General features: G+C 39.2%; 1 protein-coding gene across 1 annotated transcript in view; it reads left to right on the forward strand.

Annotated features, from left to right (window-relative positions):
* Positions 1–635: 635 nt before the first annotated feature.
* The window catches only part of MEI4 (meiosis-specific 4 homolog (S. cerevisiae)), a 71,273-nt gene continuing 46,398 nt past the window's right edge, over positions 636–25,510 (forward strand). The window contains exons 1-3 of the mRNA XM_009887513.1: positions 636–654; positions 2,531–2,779; positions 17,822–18,378. Of these exons, the coding sequence (XP_009885815.1) occupies positions 636–654; positions 2,531–2,779; positions 17,822–18,378 (825 nt within the window). The remainder of the gene's footprint in view (positions 655–2,530; positions 2,780–17,821; positions 18,379–25,510) is intronic.

Here is a 25,510-nt window from a genome sequence, read left to right on the forward strand (position 1 = left end):
ATATTTCTAATAATGTCATCCGGTGTGTTATTTTCCAGGAGGTTTTTTACAGTGGTTTCTGTGAGAGCAGTTGTCCCTTTAGGGAACTGTGAGAAACTTGAATCAACTCTTAAAACTCCAGCTTTTTGTTCCACAAATTTCTCTTTTCATGATCATAAGACAAGAAAAGAGAAGAGAAATTGCGATAGTGACAGTAATAGAAAGAAGGTGAGCGCTGCATAGTCTCTGTAAAATCTTTATGAAATCCACTGTTTCTGGAAATACGTGCAGGTATATTGCCATTTGTCATTAATTACCTGGTTTTAAACAAGAGATTTTGAGATTCCAATAGAATTACTTCTCAAAAACCTGCTTTGATTGTGTCTTGTTCCTAAGGAGAACCAGCTTTGTGATCTGTCCTGCCTTTTTTTTTTTTTTTTTTTTTTTTTAACATCATCTCTTTGGAAAAGGAGTGATTCTTTTTCTCCAGAGTAAGAGTACCTCATTAAACTCATTCAGTCTAAGACACTACTACTGTAGAAGTGAGTCTGTACAAGATGTCAAAGAGAAAAAAGCCTCCCTGAAAATCCAAATCTCATTACTTAATTTTGTGTCCTATGTGTTAAGGTGGAATGCTATTTAAGATTTTTATGATTATGACTGAAAGAAAATTAGGTAAGATGCCATAGTTTATGTGATTTATTAGGGACACATCTCCTTTAGGAAATAGCATTTTGGCATGTTGATGGTGAAAGAACCTTTTGCTTGTCTGTATTGTGTTATTAGTGTGTGCGCTAAAGTTTTTGCTCTGCTTAAAATATAGTAGTCCCCTTTAAAACAAAGTAGAAAAGTGACTCTCTTTAGTTTGGTAGTAAGTGGTGAAAAAATATCACTAAAGTAGCAGTTCACCCTTCTAAATTTCCTTGAGCTGTAGAAATTCAGTTTCAACTATTTCCATTCCAGTTCCTTGTAATACTTATCTACTTATTAGGTTATTTTTATTGGGGACTTTTTTTGTCTCTAAATTACTTGATTTAGAGTTGTGGACTGAAACATGTAAAGTGCATAGTAGTAAAGTATTAGTGGTCAAACAGCTGGCTTTGATTTTCTTTGTAATAGTATCTTGTATGAATAGAAATAAACAAAGCGTGGTAGAAAAGAAGGTACTGGTGGTGACTCTCTAATGATAAAAAGCACCTGAACATTTGTGAAACACTGAAATTGAATACCATTTCCTGACCCATACTGGAATGTTGATCCTTCTGCAACTTCCCTGAATGTAATTTAAAGGAAAATGCTAGTACTGACAAAGCATGTTATAAAGTACAAAGCAAATCTTTATTTATCCTTTTTTAAACGGAGGTGAATCAGAAAGTTTTTGCAAAGTTGTCTCTGGAGATATCAAAATGATAAACCAGCAGTGAATGCCATTTGTAAGACATCTTTCTGCATGCCCTAATTTGTGGCTCTGATCTGCAAAGGAACTTTGTAAAAATGAAACTTGACAGACACTGTTTGAGTGATAGCTGGGTGAGGTTTCTATTAAGATGAGATAATCTGGGGAGCACCTTTTAGGTTCAAAGCCAAAGATTTTGGATACCTTACTGTTACTACTCACTCTTCTTTTAGTGTGGAACCATGTATTTCATTTTATTCACAGCTTTGAAGGCAGTTCAATTACTTGCATGGTTCAGTATTTGTAAAACATTTCCTTTGATGTATAAGGCAAACAAGCCTTACATCAGTTTGTTGTCCTACATAGGTGCTGATCCTTTGAGGTTGAGGGAATTAACTTCTGCTTTTTCACTGGAGTTCTTAGATATGAATGGGAAAGTTGTGTGAAACAGATTTCTACGAGTAAGAAATTTTGCAAAAAGTACCATTTATTTAATGCGTAACTGCTTTAAGCAGTGACTATAGAAAGTAGTTTCAGTTTCTAAGGGCTTACTCTTTCATTAGCTTTTCTCCAGGCTTGAGGCTTAATGTAGACTTAGAACTGCAAGTGCAGCAATAGCAGGTGTCCAAAACCAGACACTAACAACAACCTCAGAAGTTTTATCTTTTGAGCACTGGGACTTTTGGTACAATTTCAAGAAAGTGTATGTATTGTGTTTAAGCTAAGTATGAATAACCCCATATGTGTTCTTCAGTCATGGGTTTAGGATTTTTTTGGGAGGAGGAGGCAACAGGGGTTTTTTGGACATTAGTATTTTTAGTGTGTTCATCTTTGTTTTAGTGGAGATAACATTTCCATTTAAAATTTTGCTAGGATAAGCTTATTTGAAGTCCTTACTATTTCCACAATTATTCTCAAAACTGCCTGAATTTTATTTTTACAGCTGGAGTGCAGCTCATGTATGTTTTATTTTCACATTGTGCACAGATGCTTACATTTCTACTCTTTTTCTTGATGATTTAGAAATGCGCTAGAAATAAAATAATCGGTCTCACTGTTGAACTGTTTTCAAAGCCAAGAAATTACTGCGCATAATTTGCTTAATAGAGTCATAGTGAAGTTACTTTTTTGTTTTCTGTTTTTCTAATGTGATAGAAATCAAAGACGGAAGAGAAAATCAAATTTGGTATTTGAAAATATCAAAACTAGCACTGGCTTTTGCAATTATCCACTCAAAACCACCAGGGAAGAGTTGCAAAGAATACACTGAGCACCTTGCCAAAACTGTATCCGAACAAGATTTTGGATGGAAATTGAAAGTTGAAGCGCTGGAAGCTGAAGTTCTTCGATTACGTCAAGAACTTCTTTTGAACAAGATCTGTCCAAGATTCTGCTTGGAAAATGGTAAGTTTCTGAAATAATTTCTATGTTGCAGTAGCAAGGAAACAAACAGCTTTTATGTTGTCCACACCATTTCTTGTACCTATACGTGAGAGCCTTCAGTGTGCAGCTTTCTGTTTTTCCCAAAGTCCTGAAGTAGTAGAACACTTAATTCATTTGTAATGGGATTGAGCTTGAGAATTTGATGCTTACTCAGAACTTACATTTTTAACCTTCAGAATCAATATATATCATACAGAATAATTCCAGACAATATTGTCAGTACAAAGTGTTACTCTATAACCTCGGAGATCCAAGTTTGTAAGAATATTGACATACCCTATTTACATTTGGAACATGTCTTAAAGACATATTGCATATTTTTTACCACTTTAAAGATGCTTAAAATGAAAATTTAACCTTAATGGGTTGAAAGCATGGATCCCTAATATGTATATCGGGAAGGCTGGGCAGGCAAAGGACTGTATGTCTGCTATTTCTGTTAATGCATTTAGACTGTGCATACTGTGAATGTTTGTTACGACATGATAAAATACTGTGAATATGATATTGTAGGATTCAGGAAAACTGTTAGTTAAAGAATGTGAAGAAAAAAGAGCTCAAACAGCGCTGTGTCTCTGACTTGGGCACATGGAGTGAGTCACTCTCACTCTAAGGGATCAGTGGCACAGGACAAACTTGGAAATCAGGCGGTAGAGGATGTCTCCAGGCTCTGGGGAGGTATTTCCTCTAGGAGATGGAGGTCAAAATGCTCTGGGCTAAAGAAGGGAAGGAGTTCACTGTTGAGGGGATCTCTAAAATCAAAATGTCTAGCTAGTTGCTTTATGACTTGAGATTTTTAGAATGTTCCGTGGTAGAAAACTTGGTGAGGTTTTACTGGAATGCTTTTGAACTGAAATGGTAGCTTCTTTGTTGCCTTGTCAAAAGATTTCTGGATTCTAACTTTGATGGGAGAAATGTATTAGACTTTAGCTAGAAATGCTAATGGTTTGTTTGTTTGTTTATTTATTTACTATAATAAACCTTTCCCTCTAGGCAAGTGATTTAATGACTATTAATATTCAGTTATTGTTTGTGTGTCTATTCTCTGCAACTTGTTCCAAACTTGAAGTTTACTTAAGAGTAAAAGTAACTTACAAGCTGCTTTTTGCAACAGGTGTCTTAATGTTGTGAAAAACTGATTGCATGTGATGGATACGATCAGGAGAGATTTATTAACACCTAGAGAGGATATTTTAATTGTAGATTAAGCAGAACATATCATATCATCATAGAATGCCAGGTTGGAAGGGACCTCAAGGATCATCTGGTCTAACCTTTCTTGGCAAAAGCATGGTCTAGACAAGATGGTCCAGCACCCTGTCCAGCTCAATCTTAAAAGTGTCCGATGTTGGGGAATCCACCACTTCCCTGGGGAGGTTATTCCAATGGCTGATTGTTCTCATTGTAAAAATTTCCTCTTGTGTCCAATCAGAATCTCGCCAGGAGTGACTTGTACCCACTACCCCTCATCTTTTCCATGTGATTCCTTGTAAAAAGGGATTCTCCGACTTCTTTGTAGCTATTCTTTCAATACTGCTCTCCCCTAAGTCTTCTGTTCTCAAGGCTGAACAAATCAAATTCTCTCAGCCTTTCCTCCTATGACAGGCTTTCCAGTCCTTTGATCGTCTTTGTGGCCCTTCTCTGGACACTCTCCAGCCTGCCCACATCTTTTTTGTATAGCAGGGGCCAAAACTGAACACAGTATTCCAGGTGTGGCCTGACAAGCACTGAGTAGAGTGGGATAATGACTTCTTTCTCTCTGCTGGTGATGCCCTTGTTGATGCAACCCAGAATCCTGTTGCCTTTCTTTACCGTTGCAGCACACTGTTCACTCATATTGAGCTTGTTGTCCACCAGGACCCCCAGGTCCCTTTCCACAAAGCTGCTCCCCAGCCAGGTAGATCCCAGCCTGTGCTGCACTCCTGGATTATGTTTTTGCAGGTGCAAGTCCTTACACTTGTCCTTGTTGAACTTCATAAGGTTCTTGTTAGCCCGCTCTCCCAGCCTATCCAGGTCTTCGTGCAGGGTAGCTCTCTCTTCCGAAATGTCCACTTCCTCACTTAGTTTGGTATCGTCAGCAAACTTCATCAGGGTACACTTGATCCTACCATCCAGATCACTTATGAAGATATTAGACAGCGTTGGGCCCAATATCAATCCCTGGGGGACCCCACTTGTGACAGGTTGCCATGTGATGTTTACCACCACTCTCTGGGTGTCGCCTGACAGCCACTTCCCCACCCACTGCACAGACCACTTGTCTAGACCATGACACATCAGTTTCTCCAGGAGGAGGCTGTGGAGAACTGTATCAAAAGCCTTGGAGAAATCCAGGTAGACAACGCTGGCCCCACATCAACTGAGCAGGTTAATTTGTTGGAGGTGATCAGGTTTGTCAAGCATGGTTTGCTCTTGGTGAATCTGTGCTGCCTTTTCCCAATCACGTGTTTCATTTGACTTGTGATAGCCCCCAGGAGGATTCATTCCATGACTTTCCCAAGGACTGAAGACTGATGGGCCTATAATTTCCTGGATCCTCCTTTAAGCCCTTCATGTAGTTGGGAGTGATATTAGCTTTCTCCTAGTCTTCTGGGATGTCCCCCAATCTCCACGACTTCTCAAATATTATGGAGAGTGGCCTCGCAATGACATCAGCCAGCTCTCTTAACACCCTCTGGTGGATAACATCAGGGCCCATTGATTTGTAGGGGTCAAGGTCCTGTAATAGTTCGCATACCAACTCTTTCTTCACTGGTGGTGGATCTATGTTTTCATCAAACACTAGAAATGCAGTCAATTCATCTGCAACTTCTGTGTTCCACGCCTGACTTTTTAGAGATTCTTTACCCCAAGCTCTTGAACTGAGCAATACTGATATTTCACTGGCCAAAGTAAGCTCTTTTAGTTGTGAGGTAGGCAGAGGAAAGCAACTGTCCCCGGTGAATAACACCTCTTCCAAAGGACGTTAATTTTCATTGCCCTAGTCACAATGAAGTTTGTTCACAGACCTAAAATGTGATAAGTCTTGTCTAATTTTAGATGTCTACAGCTGCACTGAATTTTCTGTGCTTTCTTCATTATGTGTACAGGGAAGCTCTTACTTTACAGTTTATGGTTGACTTGACCCATTGCGATATTCACTAATGGTGAATGGCTATGGTGAATTGGCCACAAATGACATCCCTCTCCATTCTGCCAGCAATGGGCTGACTGGCTTAGAAAAAGCACTTCAGTAAGCTGTTCTTCATAAATAGCTCTTTTTATTTCTTATGGTCTCAGCAGCCTGTTCAAACATACCTTGGGTAGCTGACCAAGTCTCATTTTTCAGTGAAGCCAAATTTTAATTTCAGTCTATGTTTAGCTAATGGAATCATAAATAGTAGAGGTAAGTATGTGGTATCTATAATCCTTGATATTCCTTCAGTTTCTCCAGGGTACAAAACCAATACTCTACTAATTTGAAGGATTAGTGTGTAGCCGCTTTTCCCTTCAACTGTTTGTTTATATTTATGATTTCACTGTTGATAAACCTGTTAGACAGAAAACCTTTTGACATTTGAAGTATCTAGGAGTTCACGTCAGCCCTGTCTGCCTCTCATACAACTGCTTCAAATCGTTACTCGAGGTTTAAACAGTGCTAAAACCCAGCACATTTTTCATTAAAGTCCCCGCTCATTCTTACTTCTTTTTATAAATTAAGGATGGTGTCCTGGTTTGAGATAAAACAGAACTAATTTTGTGCAGTAACTTTGCTTCTTACCTGGGCCTCTTCTAACTACTGAATTTAACAGCGTATTGTACAAACAATGTTCACTCTAAGAGTGATAAGACCTATGCTTATAGTTGATACCAAGGAATGGTATGCAGAGAGGCTCTTGCTTAGACTTATTGCTATAACAGCCAAGGGCAGCTGACTTGGTTATTTGCCCCATTAGAGGTTTAGAAGTGGAAAAGCGGATAAGGGTCCCACATGCGGGGAGGAGCGGACAGGACAGGTGACCCAAACCTGACCAACAGGGTATTCCATCCCATCTGCCTCCTGCTCAGTATAAAAGCTGAGGGATCAAAGGGTCAGCACTCTTTCTTCAATGGCCGGCATCTGAGGAGGGCTCTATCTGTTCGTCTGCCTTTGATCTTGATCCTGAATCCAGATCTGGAATCCAGTTCTGGATGAAGGGATAGAGTGTACCATCAGCAAGTTTGCTGATGACGCAAAACTGGGAGGGGTGGCTGACACGCCAGAAGGCTGTGCCACCTTACAGCGTGACCTGGGCAGGCTGGAGAGTTGGGCAGTGAGAAACCTGATGAAATTCAACAAGGGTAAGTGTAGGGTACTGCGTCTGGGGAGGAATAACCCTGGGTCTCTTTAGTCTAGAGAAAAGAAGATTGAGGGGAGATCTTATTAATACTTACAAATACTTAAAGGGAGGGTGCAAGGTGGATGGGACAGGTTTTTTTCAGTGGTGCATAGTAATAGGACAAGAGGTAATGGGCACAAGCTTGAACATAGGAAGTTCCATCTTAACATGAGGAGGGACTTCTTTACTTTGAGCGTAGTGGAGCACTGGAACAGGCTGCCCAGAGAGGTTGTGGAGTCTCCCACTCTGGAGACATTCAAAACCTGCCTGGACGCTGTCCTGTGCAACCTGTTGTAGGTGACCCTGCTCTGGCAGGTGGGGTGGACTAGATGATCCCCAGAGGTCACTTCCAACCCTGACTATTCTGTGATTCTGTGATTCCCATTCGTCACTGAGTCCAGTCTGGGACTTCCCCAGTGCCAGCTGGTGATGTGACTGTCATCCTGGAAGTTTGATATGGTTTTGTATATATTTCATTATTTTCTTTTTATTGTATTACTAATATTTCATTAAAGTAGTTTAGTTCCTTCTAAAATCTTAAGGGTCTTTTTCCCTTCTCTGCCTCTCTCTTTGAAGAGGGGTGGGAGGGAGCATCTGTTGGTCTCATCTGTGGTCCCCCTTGTCCCCAGTGGCCAGTTTGGTCTATACAATGACACCTTCTTAAACCTTGGTATGACATGTTAACTCTTCTGATAATGGATTTGAGCCATAAGTTATTCTGGAAAGATGATGTTTTTCATCAGACAGATGTAAGTGCTGAGGGAGCATTCATGGTTACAGTTACATTGGAGATATGCTCAGTCTCTTGGCTTTGAGTAAAGAAAGATTGTTACTGATACTTGATGAGATATTTGTGGGTGAGATTTGTGCACTCTTCTGGTGATCCAGTTGACCATGTATATTAAGAGCAGAACACCTGTGGTTGGCATTTAAAGGAATACAGTCGTAGAAGCAAAGCTTACCTGAAATAGGGGCCACTCTACCCCTAACATCATCTGCTCTGGGGAAAAAAAAAAAAAAAATCCTCTCGTGTGTTGTGACAGTTTTGAGATTTTTCAAGCGCATAGAGACTAGAAGCTAAAGGATGGCTACTGCTGAGATAGGAAGGCATGAGGAGCTTGAATCTAAGTTGAGAAGAAAAGTGGTATAATTGGTGTTCCATCCTGTTCACATGAAAACTACCATAGATCCATCAAGACATTGTTATGGTTTGGTTTTGATGGTGTATTGCCCAAGTTTACTACCTCATATCACACCAGAGAATTTCTCTTTAGGGCTGAGAATAACTGGGCTTGTTCTTAGGGCCAGGTAATCTACAGATCATGGATTCTTTTCCTCATCCACTCGTTTCTGCAGCCTTGTTTTTGGAGTTGGTGTTCTGCTTAAAACAGTGCAACCTCTTAGAAGAATTAAAACCCTCAGCTTTTCTTTGTTTTCTTGTATTCTACTTAACAACTCTATAGATGCAAGAATACCAGGTTTTCACAAAAATCCACCACCAGAAAAATCTGATGTAGTAAGGATCAGATAATGCATTTGCATCTGCTGCTGCCTATTGAGAGCTGAAGAGTTCTAGTCCTTCAGCCAAGGTTCACTTTGCAGCTGTATCTTCCCTGCTCTGCATTCTGAGCCTTCCTTTCCCACCTGCTGTTTGTAATAATAATAGTAGGTCTTTCAGAGGCTTCAGGAATGATTAGAGAATGCCCATGGAGTTTTATTTCCCTAATGTGAGAAATTTGTGAACTCTTTGAAGCTGTGATGCCTGTTTTTCTTCTCCACACAAAGTTGCACACAGTATGGATGCACAAGCACATGAAGGAGAAAGAACAAGTTATCCATTAAAAAAAAAAAAAGATCCACCTGACTAGTTCTTTATCCTCAGAGACCCTAAAAAAGTTTGGGCTTCCTTGCTGAGGAGGAGGAGCATGCTTTGCTAGAGGTAAACTCTTTGGTAGTATGGACTGTTACAGTTTGTGTTGTTTATAAAATCACCATGGTATATATTCACTGAAAGTTCCTTATTTGACTTAATGTGCAGCTGTCTTTCTAAATATAAGGACACTGGTATTCCTTTGCATGGTGGTACATCATGGCTGTACGTCAGCCATCTGAAGAGGAGGAGGAGAAGCAAATCTTTTTGTAGTTGTTCATTGTTTTTCACTTTGCCAGCATCGTCCTAACAACTATGCCCATGGACATAGTTGAAACCAAATTTCATATTAATCAAAGTTGCTTGCCTTTCTTTGATTCAGATTGAAATTTCTCAGAGAGGAAGAGAGAAAGTTGGTGGTGTTATTCCAAGAAGAAGAGTATAGAATATCTGAGCATTCCATTTTCACTTTGCTTTGGAGCTACATGAAAAGACAAAGGGTCTTATAAAGCATTGATGAACAGATAGATTCATGGATTGAAGCACCTATTCTCTAAGAAAAGTTCCTTAGCTGTTATCAGCTCATCAAATCAACAATTATACCATTTCTTGGCAGCCTCTGGTGGAGAGATCTGAAAAGCCTGCAGCTGTTACTCCAGCCTAAGAAGGCACAAATGCCCTTTTTTTGCCAAGCGAGTATTTTAGGAATGACAGTTTGGAGGATAGATGTTTATTGCCTTGGTTGCTTTAGGCTGATACTCTTGAAGGGTTCCAAATCAGTTATCCAGAGTATATTTTTAGCAAAACTTGTAACGAGTATGTATTCTCTCTTCCTTAGCTTCACCTTCACTTTTGGTTCATATTATTCCCTTCTTACGCAGAGGATAGGAATTTACTGAGCTGCTTGCTTGTCTAATTGAAAAAAAAAAAAAATAATCAGATTCTATCTTCCTTTCCTTCCCTCCCCCCCGCCCCCCATTTTTTTTAAGAATTAGTTTATTCTTCCTTTTATAGCTCATTTACAGTAGAACTTCATCTGCTATGCCCTGAAGTCCCCTCCTGCCAGCCACCCTTACTATAGCGTATCTGTGTGTTTAGGGAAACGCTGAACTCTGAGTCAGAATGTCATTAATGTGAATGTCTGATTTTTAACTGTGTCCTGAGGCTGTGTTTGACTTTTCAGGATACTGTCCCTTAAATTCTGCTTCCTTTGTCAAGACATTTGAAACAACTTGTATCTCTAGGGAGTAAGAGCCAGAGACAAAAATCTTTTTGTATCTCCTGCTTCACTCCTTAACCTATTGTGTTTCTTGAGGCATTTAGTTGTACATGTAGAAAATGGGAACAATTTCCTTTGTAGATTAGTATGAATGAAGACAATTCCGTCTCCTTTCTTCTTGCTGGATGCTCAAACTTGCTGCAAAAGCAGAAACATACAGAATTGGAACCAACCAGCTCATCAGCTGGAGTAAAACTGATTATAAATGATATACAACTTCAGTTTACCAGCAGCCTTGTATTCAACCACCTCTTCCCTCAGAAGACTAGAATTTCCAAGTTATGGTATGTTTATGTAAAAGCTATTTCTTCAGGTCAGAGTGAGCTGCTGTTACAGATTGCTGTGTCCTGTCACCACTTCGCCCCCCTGGTTTTTGGCAGGAAGCAAGGAACGCAAAAGAACAACAGTTGCAGAGGAATTGTCAGTCTCTGAGGGGTATCTCTGGCTTCTTTCTTTTTCTAGTTTCGTTTTTCCAAGGTGAGAGGATTCCCCATTGGGCAGCAGTCAACACTTTTGTTTGATGTTGCCATGGAAAACAGATCTGTTTATTTTTGTCTGGTGCTTAGGGATGTGATGTTTATGCATGAAGAAAGTCTTCTTTCCTCCCACCCCCTCCTCCAAAAAGGTGGCTTGCTTTCCATACAGATCCACAAGGGCAGCCCAGTCTAAGTGTCATCTCAGCATTTTCTCTAAGGCATGGTAGTGTCAGACAGACAGTACTTCAAAAATGAACTGTCATTTGACATCTTAAGTGTACTTGTGTACTCCCATGCTTCTGCCAGTGGTACTAATGCAAGTAGGCAGCATTGCAAGTAATGTCTCACAACCTAAAAAATATTTTATTTTTTTAGGAGGGGAGCAGGGAATTGAGAACAAATACGTGAGATGACAAAAATGGAGTTAAAATGTGTTTAGTGCAGATTTATGGGAATATGGCTGTTGGAATATGATGATGAGAGAAATCTGTTCCCCATAATTGTAGTGACACAATGGGCAACTTTATGAAAGCTGAGGCCTTTTCAGGATAATTAAATAAGTTAATTTGCAATCTGGAAAAAGCACCAGCTGGAGTGTAATGATTCACTGAAATCTCAGAGTACTGCTCCTTCGATGGATAACAGGTCTGTTTTGGTTGTGCAAACTTTCTCCCTTTGAAAGCAGATGCTGTCTGTCTTATCAGATGGCATTGCTACAGCTGTTCTAAGCACATTTTTGGGGAAAGGGGCCCAAGTAGCATCCTTTTCTTTCCAGGTTTCTGTATAAGGAACCCATTCAGAGGCAAAAACAACCCAGTTGCCCCAGCAAGAGAAAGGGTTTGTTATTATTTTAGAAATTCCCTGTATAGATCGAATTCCTGATAAGAAGCTTAGTGGGTTTAAGAAATAAGGCTCATAAAAGCAAGTGGGATTCATAACAATGTAGATTTGTTTCCCTTCTTCTGGGTAACAGAAGGACAGTTTTGGATGTATATGGTAAAAAATAGCTAAAAAGTGTGGCCATGGCAATTAGGATCTTCTTGCCCGTAAGTCTGCTGTGGGGAGCTAAGGATCAGTCAATTTTTTCTCTGGAAATACAGAATCACAGAATGGTTGAGGTTGGAAGGGACCACTGGAGGTCCCTTGTCCAACCCCCTTGTCAAGCAGACCACCTAGAGCCAGTTGTGCAGGACCATGTCCAGACAACTTCTGAGAATCTCAAAGAACGGAGATTTCACAACCTCTTTGGACAACCTTTACCTAACTCAAACTTAGATTTGACTTCCTCAAGCAGATCTTGGTGGGCTTCTGGGTACATAAATACAAAAGCCAAACATTTGTACCATGTTGTGTTTGAGAAAAGCAATGTTTTCAGCAATGCATACTTTAGCTGATTTCTTAGGGAGTCCACCTCATTTTAGCCTTCAGCTCCTTACAGTTGCACCCAGATCATTGCTGTCTGTATTGGTTGATACTTCCTGTCTCTTTGCAATGTTCAGTTTATTTCACAATGCATTTTTTTTTTTCAATAAGACATAGTACTTCCAGTTCAATACTACCAGTTCAGACAGGTAGCCTTCATAGGTAACATTAATTCACTTAATATCTTGAAATATCCGTTATCTAGCTTAGAGCTCAAATTTCAGTCATCTCATCGAGATGGTCAATATTGTAAAGCATATGTTAGATCTTTTGTCGTGAAAACTGCTTGATGAGTATTGACTGACCCAAATCTGTATGTTCATCACCTGATTATCAATCTTTCCGTATCTTTGCTGCAAGTATTCTTTATTTGACTTGAAGTATGAAAGATTTGTGGTGTCTTCTACAGAAATCCCCTAGAAATGAATGTTTATATCCTCAAAATCCTTCTCAGTTCTTACTGAATTCTAAATGTTTGGATGCTTTATGTAAGCGAAATCCCTAACAAATTGAAGTATATGCTTCTAAACCTTCCGAGAAACATTTAAATTCTGGCATCGAACAATTAATTTGACAATTTTAGATACTCGGTCCTATATTAATTTCTGCAAAATTATTCCTAATGGGACAAAGCATGGCAGCATGAAATACCTTAGCTTTAAATTGAAGAGCTTTCTTTTCCAAGCTGGTTACAGAAAAACATGGAAATGCAGAACCAAAGTGTGGGATACGCAGCTTCTGGAATGTCTTCATTTGGAGAATCCTGGAAGCTTTTTATTATTTTTTTGTTATTTCAAAATGTTTCAAATATGTGAAACAATATTTCTTTGCTTTGATATATATACAGAAGTTTGGCTTGGTTCCAGATCAGGACAACAATGGTGTGCTAAACACATGGAAGTTCATGAGGGAGGAGAGAGAGATGTTTTTTCTCAACCAGACAGCTTGGTTAGTAATGGAAACAGCAAAATAGAGGCAGGCTTACACATGAAGAAAATGTAAAGAAAACAGTTAATATGTGTGAGGAGACTTTTTTTAAGAAGAGAATAAACTTGATTCATCATTCATGGAAAGTGCACTTGTAAAAAAACAATCAATGAAGATTAAATGAAGAATAACAGAGAGTCCTGCAAAATGCAGAAGGGGAAAAGTGAACACAATAGGAAAAGAATATGAATAATTTCACATATGTTTTCATTTCCTTTTAGAGGTTATTAACTGAATGCCTACTTGGAAAGCAGAATGCAGTATCGTCAAAGAGGTTTCTAAGATTGTCTCATTTTTAATTGTTCTTTTTTTTTGTTTGTTTTTAGAAGTGGAACTGAGCCTGTCAATTGTAACTCAGTTTTAAGACAGCTTTACATATCTAACATAATTGGTTTTGATTTTCAAGTGATAATCATAGAATCATAGCTTGGGTTGGAAAGGACCTTTAAAGGTCATGTAGTCCAACCCGTCTGCACTGAGTAGGGACATCCTCAACTAGATCAGGTTGCTCAGGGCCCCATCCATCCTGACCTTGAATGTTTCCCACAATGGAGCATCCTGTTCCATTGTTTCATCACCCTCATCGTAAAAAATTTCTTCTTTATATCTAATCTTCCCTCTTTCAGTTTAAAACCATTACCCCTTGTCCTATTACAACAGGCCCTGCTAAAAAGTTTGTCCCCATCTTTCCTGTAGGCCCCCTTTAAGTACTTAAAGACTGGTATGAGGTGTCCCCGAAGCCTTCTCTTCTCCACGCTGAAAAACCCCAACTCTCTCAGCCTGTCCTCATAGGAGAGGTGCTTGAGCCCTTTGATCATTTTTGTGGCCCTCCTCTGGACTTGCTCCAACAGGTCCATGTCCTTCTTATGCTGGGCGCTCCAGAGCTGGACGCAGTACTCCAGGTGGGGTCTCTTGAGAGCAGAGGAGCAGAATCGCCTCGCTCAAACCTGCTGGCCACGCTTCTTTTGATGCAGCCCAGGATACGGTTGGCCTTCTGGGCTCCATGCTCACAAAGAGAGACAATATAAACAATGCCTAATGCTTGAAATGGAAGTAATTTTTTTTTGTCAGTAGAATGCAAGTCCTCTCGTTGCTTTGTTTCTTACATCTGTCACCGTCAAGCCCATTTTCTGTTCTACAGTCTGTGTTGGTGGAGTAACTGCAGGTATATTATTTTTTTCAAAAAACGTGAAGGGCATTTTATGATTCCACAGGAATTTCATCTGCTGAGGACATTTCTATAGTTTTTAAATTTTGACCTGTGTATAGCATGTGGCCTTCCTTATTCAAACACTGTCTGGTTTGGGACAGCCATTAGCACAGGTGTCTGACAGAGCTTCTTCCACCATCCCTGCTCCCCCTACATGGCTATTACAAATGCTGCCTCTCTTACTCCGCATTGGGTAGTACCAGGAGCTGGGACTTTCCCCTTGTCTCTTCACAGCTGTGAGACGAAAGGTGTTTTCCTGTCCCGATGAAGCAATTGGCTGCGCCTCCTCCCTTTCTTGACCCTGAACAGAGTCTTGGTGTCTGTTTTAAGGTGGCTGTTCAGAAATGACAGAATTCACCTGGGAGATGGACTTTGGTGTTTGCCAGACCCTGCTTCCTCAGGACTAGCTGAAGAATCTGCACTCTAATCATCAGACTGATTGGCATGTCACTCCCCTGATAAAAGTCTCTATAGTTTGTGGTCCCACAGCAGAATGTGCATTTGGGTTCTTATGCTTCTCAGAAGTGCTTACAACCCTTGCTTACATACTGTATGCAGTATGCAAGTCACTCCCTTGTCCCTTGAACAACTGCTGGTTTTCAGGCCAGACATTTTCTGCCATGGTGGATACGTGTGGAGGGATGTCAGTTCTTCAGCCTTTGCATGCCAAGGCTGTTCTTGTGACCATACCTTGCTTTGTTTGGGGAGCGTACAATTCTGATTTTGAGCTCGGGATCTTAATGTAGTAGGAGCTTAAGTCCTAAATAGGAATTAAGAGTTTAAATATTTCCTGAATCTGATGTGACATATTTAAGGAGGCTGTAAAATTGCTTGTGAGTAGATATTTCATTGCCTATGTAAAGGCATTGTAAAATTTTGTGGTTAGTTTATCATCTGCACTAAATTTTCATATTTCTTGTTCCAGTATATTTATTGTCAAATGTTCTTGAAATTACTGTTTAAAGATTATTGTTAGTGTGAGGCAGGCTTAATGCTGTTCCTTTTTTTAATTTTTTTTTGTACTTGATACCACATGGTGTGAACATCAAGACTGCTTTCTCATTTAAATAGTAGGTAAGTACAAAGTGATTAGTTTACCTTCTTTCAAGAAATAAATGATAAGCTGTTCCTAGACATTTTGAAAAAAATAATGAGTATTTCCTGGGGGGTGATTTATTTATTTTTTTTAAAAGATAACTTCTGCCTCCTCCCCAAATGACTAGAACATAAAAATGACTGAACACTTTTAAAGCATTTTGTATTATCTGTTGAACTGGAAATATTCTGCTCTGGGGGACTTGGTATAACAGGGTTTTCTGGAAGCTCATTATGGAACAGGAGTTTGATATCTCAGTGAGTAGGAACCTAAGGATAAATGTAACATTGTCTTCTGCTAGTAGGTGTGTTTCATTGAATACGCTACCTCTTTTATTTGGGGACAGTCTTAAGTTTGGTTCCTACGTATATTTCTGTATTATTCTTTTATTCCCTTTTTCTTCTCTTCTACTTTATTTCACCTCTGCTACCTTTTTTCTTTTTCCTTCCACAAGGGAATCAGCAAACATACATATGTTTTTTTGCACCTAGTTCTTGCTTTGCTTCTTTTGACTTTTGGCATTACATCCTCCAAAGCAATTTTTGTGTTGCCCCATAGAATTAAGAACGGGACCAAAATATCCACATAGTGAAACTCACAGTAGATGGATTCCCTAGAAGGGCTTATTTTCCTTAAACAGCACCGGAAAACACTTTCAGGTTTTTTCTTATGGAATGTCTTTTGCTTGAAAACCTAGGAAAGAAGAGGTGGAAGATTAATGCCTGGTTTTATTAGTCAGACCATGGGAAGTGTGCTTTGCTTGCTTTCCAAGTTTGGGTATGCAGGGCATTTGAGAACAGTGTTAATATATAAAATGCTCAATTGGCCTTGGAAGCCCTGGTTTTCCTACCTACTGGAAATGTAAGTTAATTTCTGTACAGTTAGCCCTCTCATGAGTCAATCGGTACCAGTCCTGTTCAGTTTTGAGTATGTCTGAATGTTAAAAGCATGAAACTCAACAATAAATAAGTAAAGCAAGTTTCCACTTTTGATCTCAATAGTAATACCCTCATTGGATGATCTGGTATGTTTTCAGAGATGGAAGTAATGGTCAGAATTCAATTTGAAATTGTATATTTAATGAAGTCTCTATAAACTTTTTTGAGTACTGTTTCGTTAGTGTACAGAATACTGTAGCTTGCTGCCTAGTGGTGTTTTCTCTGTTAAAAATGCTTTTCTTAACTTGCCATGAAATATAACATTTATTTCCCCTCAGGCCAAACCATCTATTAAATCTTTTTATCCATTTAAGGATACAAACACAGAGGAGTATGATGTTGCTTTGGATCCTTGTGGAAAATATGCATGTTTTTAAATGTGAGAGGAGAAGCAGTTTGTGTAAGCAGGGCCCAGTAAGCAGGGCACAGCCAGGAGTTGGTCAGATGGGGTTCTAGCCTTGCCTCGTGGCACTGAGATGTTTGCGTGTGTTGGTCTTCCACTTGACTGCTCTAATATCTCTTGCTTGTTTTGACTGTAATCTTCTTGGCACTGGTAGCATGTAGCAGAGGGATTCTGTTGTCACCTAGTACTGAGTTTATGCCCAGAGGCACTGACTAGAATGTATCTAATGTGTGAAATAGGAGGAAAGAGATTCTACAATGGTGTATGAAAATAATTAAATAGTGTGAATGCAACACATACCTTCTGTAATGTAGTTTCTGTGTCATTGAAGAAGATTGTATGAGATAAGTGGTGATTGGAAAAATTTTTGATTCTAAATGTTTTTCTTTGTTAAATAATAAAAAACTCAAGTGTAATGTTTTGTTCAGCTTTTACTCTGTTAGAATTCATTACCTGACCTGGAGAGAAAGCATACATGTAAAGGAGGACGTCTTATTTGATGCAGTTATAGTAACAGACCTTCACTGTCCTTTAAAAGCAGTCTGAGTTCTTGAGAATAAAAGTAGTGAAAATGTTGGGGGGGGGCAGAAATTTACATGCATTTCTCTCCCTGGGAATTAATGGGAGTATAGATGTCCACTTAATTTTTTTGTGTGATGTCTACTTAAATTATATATGTGAAAACTTAAAACCATCAGGAATTTTAAACTCAAAATTATTGTTCATATTTCTGTGAGCATAAAACATCTTGTTCATAAATAAACACGACCTTCTGAAATTTTTTACTTTAAAAATGTCAGCTTCTTCCACAGCTAAATTCTAGTCACAGGAAGTTCTTGGGGAGCAAACGTAACATATGAATGACATGATTTTTGCGTGGAAGCAAAAGGAGAAAGGATGTGATGCTTTCCATAAGCATGTATTTAAGTATTACACAAATACAACTTTCACATTTGCGTTTCAGGAAAACCAGATGCCTCTGCTGAAACTCTTCTGGATCAGGAATGTATAAACCCTATGAGTTACTCAAGCCAGCTAGAAGACTCGGGATGCGATGTCTCTAATGACTGTGCATTCGATTCTTTAGGCATAGCTTCTGATTTTCACCAATCTGAGCATAATGTCGACACTTCTAAACATTGGTTGGAAAGAGTTCCCCCATTGAATCTTCGCTGTACTAGCAAGGAGGAATCTCTGTCTGCTCCAGTACAGTTTTTCCAATGTCTGCTTGAAGTAAGAAGACTATCGGAAGGAGGAATTCTTCAAGCAGACTTCACAGAGCTTGAGAATGATTCTTTCACCATATGCAATTCAGTGTCTCAGTTGCTTGATGGACTGACTATTTTTTACAACAGCCCTAAGTTTCCAGTTTCGAATTTTCTTACTGAAGCGGTTTGTGTTTTGATCAGTTTAATAACTGATAGTAAATTGTCTAATCATGTTTTGAAGTGTTTCAAGAAGCTGGAAGAATTTAAGAAAAACCTAATTCAGATTATTTTAAGAAACAGCAGTGTCAATAGGGTAAGTTTGAAACATCCTCCGTCTTTCCTACACCATTTCAGTATATTGTGATATTCTCCTGGGTTTATGCACTTTTTCTTTAATATTAGTTTGTCTTACTGTATTTTGAAGAGTATGCGGAGATTTTCATGATTGTTCTTCTTTGTGATATGAGCAGTAAATGCTCTAAAGCATTTGAAAAAGTTCTTGCTCTTGCATGCAAGTTCTTCTACTGTATTCCTGAGTGTAGGACTTCAAAAAACTGTTAAAAAGGCAGATTAAAATAACTTTATAGAAAATAGAAAACCGCATTGTTTCTCTTGCTACATGAAGATACCTTGTAGATATTTACAAAGTAATGACTATACAATTTTTTTTATTCTTTCTTGTGTACCTAGATTTAGTAGGTTGGTTTGCTTCGGAAGATCTCTGTCACTCTCTAGGCATTTGCAAATTTGTGTTTTAAAAATAAATCAGCAAATGAGTGAAGAATTCAGAAATAGCATGTCCCGGGCACAAACAGCAAATAGGACTGAATTACATTTTTTCTGTATTCATCATTCTGCATTGTTCCACGCATCATTTTGTTAGTTTCCTGATTCAACTGAAATATCCCTAGTCTGTCTTCACAAGACTTCCCATAAGTAATGAATTCTATTGTCTGTCTTAAGATTTTTGGTTTTCATTCTGTCTTTTAGAGTAACTTGGAACAGACATGATGGTGGAATTGTTTGAGACTTAGACATACCAATTTAGTGTCCACATGTATGTAACTACACTACCATTATAGTAGATGAAGATCGTATCCCTGTAATCCTTGGAGCCTGAAGAATGCTGACTGGGTACTAGGTCCCTATTTTAGGATGAGCTCTAAAGTTACCTTTAGCAAAATGAGAGCCATAGACATCTGCTACACCTGCGGACAGATGTACCCATTTGTCTAAATTTAAATTGAATCCCACTCACTCTGTATTAAGTGTTTACCTCAGACTGGAAACATCAAACAAACACTATTACCAAACTAAGGGGGTGGGGCGGATATGGCTGTAATTTGGTTAGAAAGCATTCAGAAGGAAATCTTCATATACTGAAGTTTTTCCAGGACTAGGACCTTGTGTCTCTAATATTAGGGTGCTATTTCATTGTTGCCACGGCATAATACTTAGTTTTTAATTAGATGTGTCCCTGGCCATTGTTTTGAAAGGATGTGAGAATACATACCATTTGTGTGTTATCAGGAATAGTCATGCAGGTGTCACTCCTCTTAATTTTTTTTGTGTGATTACAGGGTGCAGAACAAAGAAAATTTGAGCAGGCATTCATTAAGGACTTCTTCATAGTTGATGATGTTCGATGTTTCTACCTGTTCCCCTCCTCTAACTGAATGGGAAGTTAATAGATAATTAAAATAATGTCAATTGTAAGAGACCAACCAAGAGGTTATCAAGAGAGGGATTAATTGATTGGAGGAACCTCGCAAAGCTTAAATCACAGAATCACAGAATTTTCAGAGTTGGAAGGGACCTCTAGAGATCATCTAGTCCAACTCCCCTGCTAAAGCAGGATTGCCCAGAGCACATTACTCAGGACTGCATCCAGGCGGGTCTTGAAAATCTCCAGAGAAGGGGACTCCACAACCTCCCTGGGCAGCCTGTGCCAGTGCTCTGTCACCCGAACTGTAAAGAAGTTTTTCCGTGTGTTGGAACGGAACTTCCTATGTTCCAACTTGTGCCCATTGCCCCTCGTCCTGTCACTGGGAACCACCGAGAAGAGTGTGGCTCCATCCTCCTTCAACCCACCCTTTAGATATTTGTAATAAGGTAGTATAAGTATATGTAGTAATAAGGTCTCCCCTCAGCCTTCTCTTCTCCAGGCTAAAGAGTCCCACCTCTCTCAGCCTTTCCTCATAAGGGAGATGCTCCAATACCTCAATCATCTTGGTTGCCCTTCGCTGGACTCTCTCCAGCAGTTCCTTGTCCCTCTTGAACTGAGGAGCCCCAAACTGGACACAGTATTCCAGTTGTGGAATACCAGTGCTGAGTAGAGGGGGAGAATGACCTCCCTCGACCTACTGGTCACTCTTCCCTATGCAGCCCAGGATTCCCCATTGGCCTTTTTGGCAACAAGGGCACATTGCTGGCTCATGGACAATTTACTGTCTACCAGGACCCCCAAATCCTGGTCCCGCTGGATGGCAGCGCGGCCCTCTGGAGAGTCAACCACCCCTCCCAGTTTGGTATCATCAGCAAACTTGCTGAGGATACACTCTGTCCCCTCATCCAGGCCATTAATGAATATATTGAACAAAATTGGACCAAGTATTGACCCCTGGGGGACACCACTGGTCACAGGCCTCCAACTAGACTTCATGCCACTGATCACAACCCTCTGAGTCCTGTCACACAGCCAGCTCTCAATCCACCTCACTGACACCTCATCTAGCCCACACTTCCTCAGCTGCCTAATGAGGATGTTATGGGAGACAGTGTCAAAAGCCTTGCTGAAGTCAAGGTAGGTGACATCTACAGCTCTCCCTTCATCCAGCCAACAAGTTACCTCATCGTAGAAGGCCATCAAATTGGTCAAACATGATTTACCCTTGACAAATCCGTGTTGACCACTTCCAATAACTCCCTGTTCCTCAATGTGTCCTCAAATGAGAGGTGTCACATCTTAAATGAGAGAAAATAACCTGATAGATCAGGGATGTTTCAAGACTGTAGAGTGCATTTATAAATCATTCAGGAAGGGTGAAGTGTGTCCACATAGTTTGCAAGTGGCATCTTTTCTCTGAATAACTTCACTGAAACATCTGTTTTATGAGATGTTTTATGTATTGCTTCCACCAAAATATTGAGTTAACAGTCATTCCTATCAGCAGCCATTACTTCAGTCAAACAGATTCAAAGAGTTTAAAAATTGTACAAACCAATTATTAAGGGGTGGTCATGGCAGTTTCCAGATTTCTAGAGGAAAAGGGAGGATGTTGTGTGTAGTAATTGCAATGTTTACAAAGACTTACTGAAAAATCCTTTTTAGAGGTTTGGTTTTCTTTAAACTAAATCGAATATGGAAATAAATATGTAGAATTCAGATTTAGTAGTGGAAATTGTATAACTAATTCTTCATGTGCTGTGTTCCAGATATCTCCCAGGGACACTTTATGCTTCAGATTTAATCATCACTGTTTACTCAAGTGGTGATTGAAGTATCAAGATTATAGGTTTAAAATAAAATTACCATTAATTATAAGGCTGTCATCTGGAAAGAGTAGCAAACTGTATGAATTTTGGTTCCAGGAGGATGCTTAAATCCCTCCAGTATAAAAACATTAGGAATTTTGTTGTATCTAACTTTACTAACTGTCAAAAAGCATTTGTGCAGACAGACACCAATGCAGCTCTAGTATTTGACACAACTTTCCCTTTTCCACCCTCACCTATAAAACTGTCAGGAGCTGTCATGTAGGACAAAAGGCTGTGAGAAACACCTTCAAAAAGTGAACAAAGAGAGAAATAGCTGTAGATTACACTTAATGCATCATGTTCAAAAGCAATCCCAGCATTTTTCAGAGCAAATTAAATAACTTAAAAAACCTTTGAGAATTGGAAAAGAGATAATTATCTCTACATTGGGTGTAAAGGAAGAAAAACAGTAGCAGAATTACTTGCTGTAACTGTTGAGTCCTATTGTTTGAGATGTTTCGAATTATAAAGCACTGGAAGCTATAGGAACCAGTAAAGACATGTACTCAGAGCTTTTTTTGCATGGATTCGATGCTTAAAGCTGTGCACTTTGGATAGAATTTTTGACCTGAAACTCCAAATTGACATGAGTATCAAAAGAAAAAAAAAATTCTATCATTTAAGTATGAGAGGTAAAGTAAAAGGAAATAATACTTAAAATATAAAACCATTTAAATCAAAGGACTGTAAATAAAAGTAGCTTCTTGAATTTCCCTTTTTAATTTTTCTCTGTATTTGGATAGCAGCTCAGAAGTCTACACGCCGCTGTCAGACACAACAATCTTTTGGAAGAAGCCTTCTGGAAATACCTAAGAAGGAGTGTCAAGTCACAGCTGCTAAGGGTGAAGCATGAATGCTCTGAGGTTAAATAATCTGCTCAAAGGCGTGTCTCTGCGCCTTCTGCTGGCATGGTCTTGCACCCCTGTATGGCTGCCACAGAAAAGCTTGCGAGGATCCTGTGTTTAATTCTGGTGCAGATGAGCTGTTGCTTTCATGTTGCAATATCTCTGATAGTTGCTGCTGATCTACAGAGCAAGCGCTTTGCTTGTCACCAGTTTTTGAGTCCTCAGCACTGAGACTGTTGGAGGTTTGTATGGGTGTGTTGCTGTTGGTGCATTCCCTTTTGGTGTGAAAATTGTTTAGTCATGTTGAGTCACTCTGCTGTCAGTAGAACCACTGTCCTATTTACACAGGTTCTTTGCAAGTCCTGCTTTCAAGAAGACAGAAGTGTATTATAAGAAAACTCTGTAAGACTGTATTCAGTTTGCAGAGCTGCTGGCTTTATTTTTCAAATGGACTATTCTCTGCTGCCAGACAAAACATGGGAAAACATTTCCCATGGAAAACTTCCGTAGGAGCTATGATATATAATCCAGTGGTGTAGTTTCTCCTTCAGAAGGAGAGCACAGGAACATTTGTTTCCTTAATGTACCCATTTGGGATTTGACAACAGCTATCTCTGTCCACCCCCACAGGGACGTAGCAAATATGCGTATCTCCTGCTCCTAGATGCATCACTCATTCACTGGCACTGAGATGTGCCTGTTCTGTTGAGGTTTGTCTCTGTTGTCCAGGGTGTGTTGGGACAAGGGATCATTTCTCCTATATCAGGAAAACGCAACAGTTGGAGGCACTGGGGATTCCCAACTCCCACTGCTATTCGGAATAGCATGTGTGTTTTACATTGCTGGTGGAGATTTTGCACAGCTCATTGCACTTTGGAGAGGACACTAAATTTGTTTTACATGGACAGTGTCCTGGAACCTGCGTTGAAACCTTCTGTGGTGAACCTGCGCCGACTGTTGTATATGGAATTTGACTTTATAGTCAAATCCCTATAACAGAAATTAAGATACTTCATACATGTCTTATTTACATCTCTTGTATATACATCTGTGTAAAAATTCAAAACAGTTATTGTTAAGGAATTCAGAATCTCTTTTTTTACTTTGGAGATAGAAGCAAAACACTTTTATATCTGGCTTCATTTGGTGCAATTCAGCTGTATTCAAAGCTGTCATGGCCAAATATAGTCACAGGGTTCTGCATTACATAGGATTTATGTGATGTGATCCCTAGTGGTGTCACACTAGTTTATCAACGTGGTTGACAAAGTTCAGTTCACCGGTTGTATGTCTTTTAGGTGCAGCTGATACTGCGATTTGGAGCATGGCTAATGCATCAGTTCTGTGCCAGAAGATTCTGGCCTTCACCCTGGGTTCTTTACAGAGGTCTGTCTCTGTTTCTTGGACCTCTTGTTTTAAGGAGTTAATCAAAACACTAAAATAGAACACAATCAGACAGGATTCTTCAGGATTCTAGAGTAAAGTCAAGCAGTGTAGGGCACTCAGAAGACACTGCTTTCTGGAGCCTTATTCCTGTTAAACAAATAACTCATCCATCTGCCCTACCTTACTCACAATGTCTTTCAAACAAGACCCAGAAGGAAAAGAGATGTGTTTCAGTGAACTGTGGCCATTTTGCTTCTTCTCATGCTAAGTTTTAAAACATCAACACTGACTTCAAAGATGCTGTCAAGAGTCATGAATTGCCTGTTCTCTTCAAACAAAGCAAAAAAAACCCAACTTAAGTGCTATTTCCTTCCTTTTTTTTAACCCCTGTCCCCTTTGGAAATTGGCTATCCTACCTTTAGGATGATTGTTTTGAAGTTGTTTTGTATTAACAGTATCTGAATGGATACTGAGACATGAACAGTCTCTAGAAACTTTTCTTATCTTGCTTGAGACTTTACTGCCTGTTTTCATTTTTCTCTATCGTATGTTCCATCTGACCATCTTTATGTAGAATTTTGCAAATATTCAAATATTACTGTTGATATATTTAGCAGAAAAGCAAACACAAGAACTCTGAGTAGTAGTTTAATGCCTTTACCAGATGTTTATGTGAGAAGAGATTCACAATTCTTCATGCAAGTAACAAGTTGAAATGTAGTACAGTGAAAAGCGGAAAGAGAGAAATGTTTGAATCTCATTATATAGTTGCCAATGAAATGTATGGAAGTGTGCTTGTTCAATTCAATAAGTACACATTAATCAGAACCACGGTTTTGAATCTTTTCTTATCTAGGATACAATTTTTATGATTCATTAATGACAGAAAATGCCTGGAAGAGAGTAATCATAAACTTACTCTGATGGTTTTAATACATGCAACAGTATGTATTTAATGCATGGCCCAACTAGTTGTGGGTGACGATAAATTCCCCCGACCACATATCGTTTGCAATATATTTTGTCAGCAACTGCCAGGGCAGTACTTAACTCACCAGTTCACAAGAGTCTTGCCTGCTCAAAGACAAAAAAGATTTAAAAATAGTTATTCACGTCACCAGTGGTTCACAAGTATAAAACCAGAGGGCTTCAGTTTTCGTAAATTAATTGAGTTGCAAAGGGAATATCGTGGCTCTTGAGACACAGTGCATTTTCATCAGCTAGAGAATTTTGCTTATATAGTGGAAGAGCAGTTCATTCATATGAATATTAAAATGTGTTGCCAGGATTTTATGGTCTAGTAAGAGTCAATGTTTGAATCTTTTGATTGCTGAGAAAATTTAATTCAACAATCTGTTGTCCTATGTAGAGAGCTATTTAAGTCAAATGGTAATCAAAACCCATTGTCTTGTAAATCACTACAGTCTAAAGCAATCACCAAACTGACTGATTCTCGTTTACTGCAGTAAAGTGGATCACAGGAGTAACTAGACAGGAACGAATGAAAGAAAATTTTATCTGCCACAGACTTTTGTCCACCTTCCCTCCTCAGCCAGCCTCAGCTGATACACATAATGCACTAAAGCTACAATTATCAAAGAGGTACAGGATGAACTTAGCAGGATTTTATTTTTTTTTTTACCATTAGGGCAAGAAATTTTTATTCATGGTTTCCGA

Source organism: Charadrius vociferus, unplaced genomic scaffold, assembly GCF_000708025.1.
Source record: "Charadrius vociferus isolate BGI_N301 unplaced genomic scaffold, ASM70802v2 scaffold185, whole genome shotgun sequence".
Classification (NCBI taxonomy): domain Eukaryota; kingdom Metazoa; phylum Chordata; class Aves; order Charadriiformes; family Charadriidae; genus Charadrius; species Charadrius vociferus.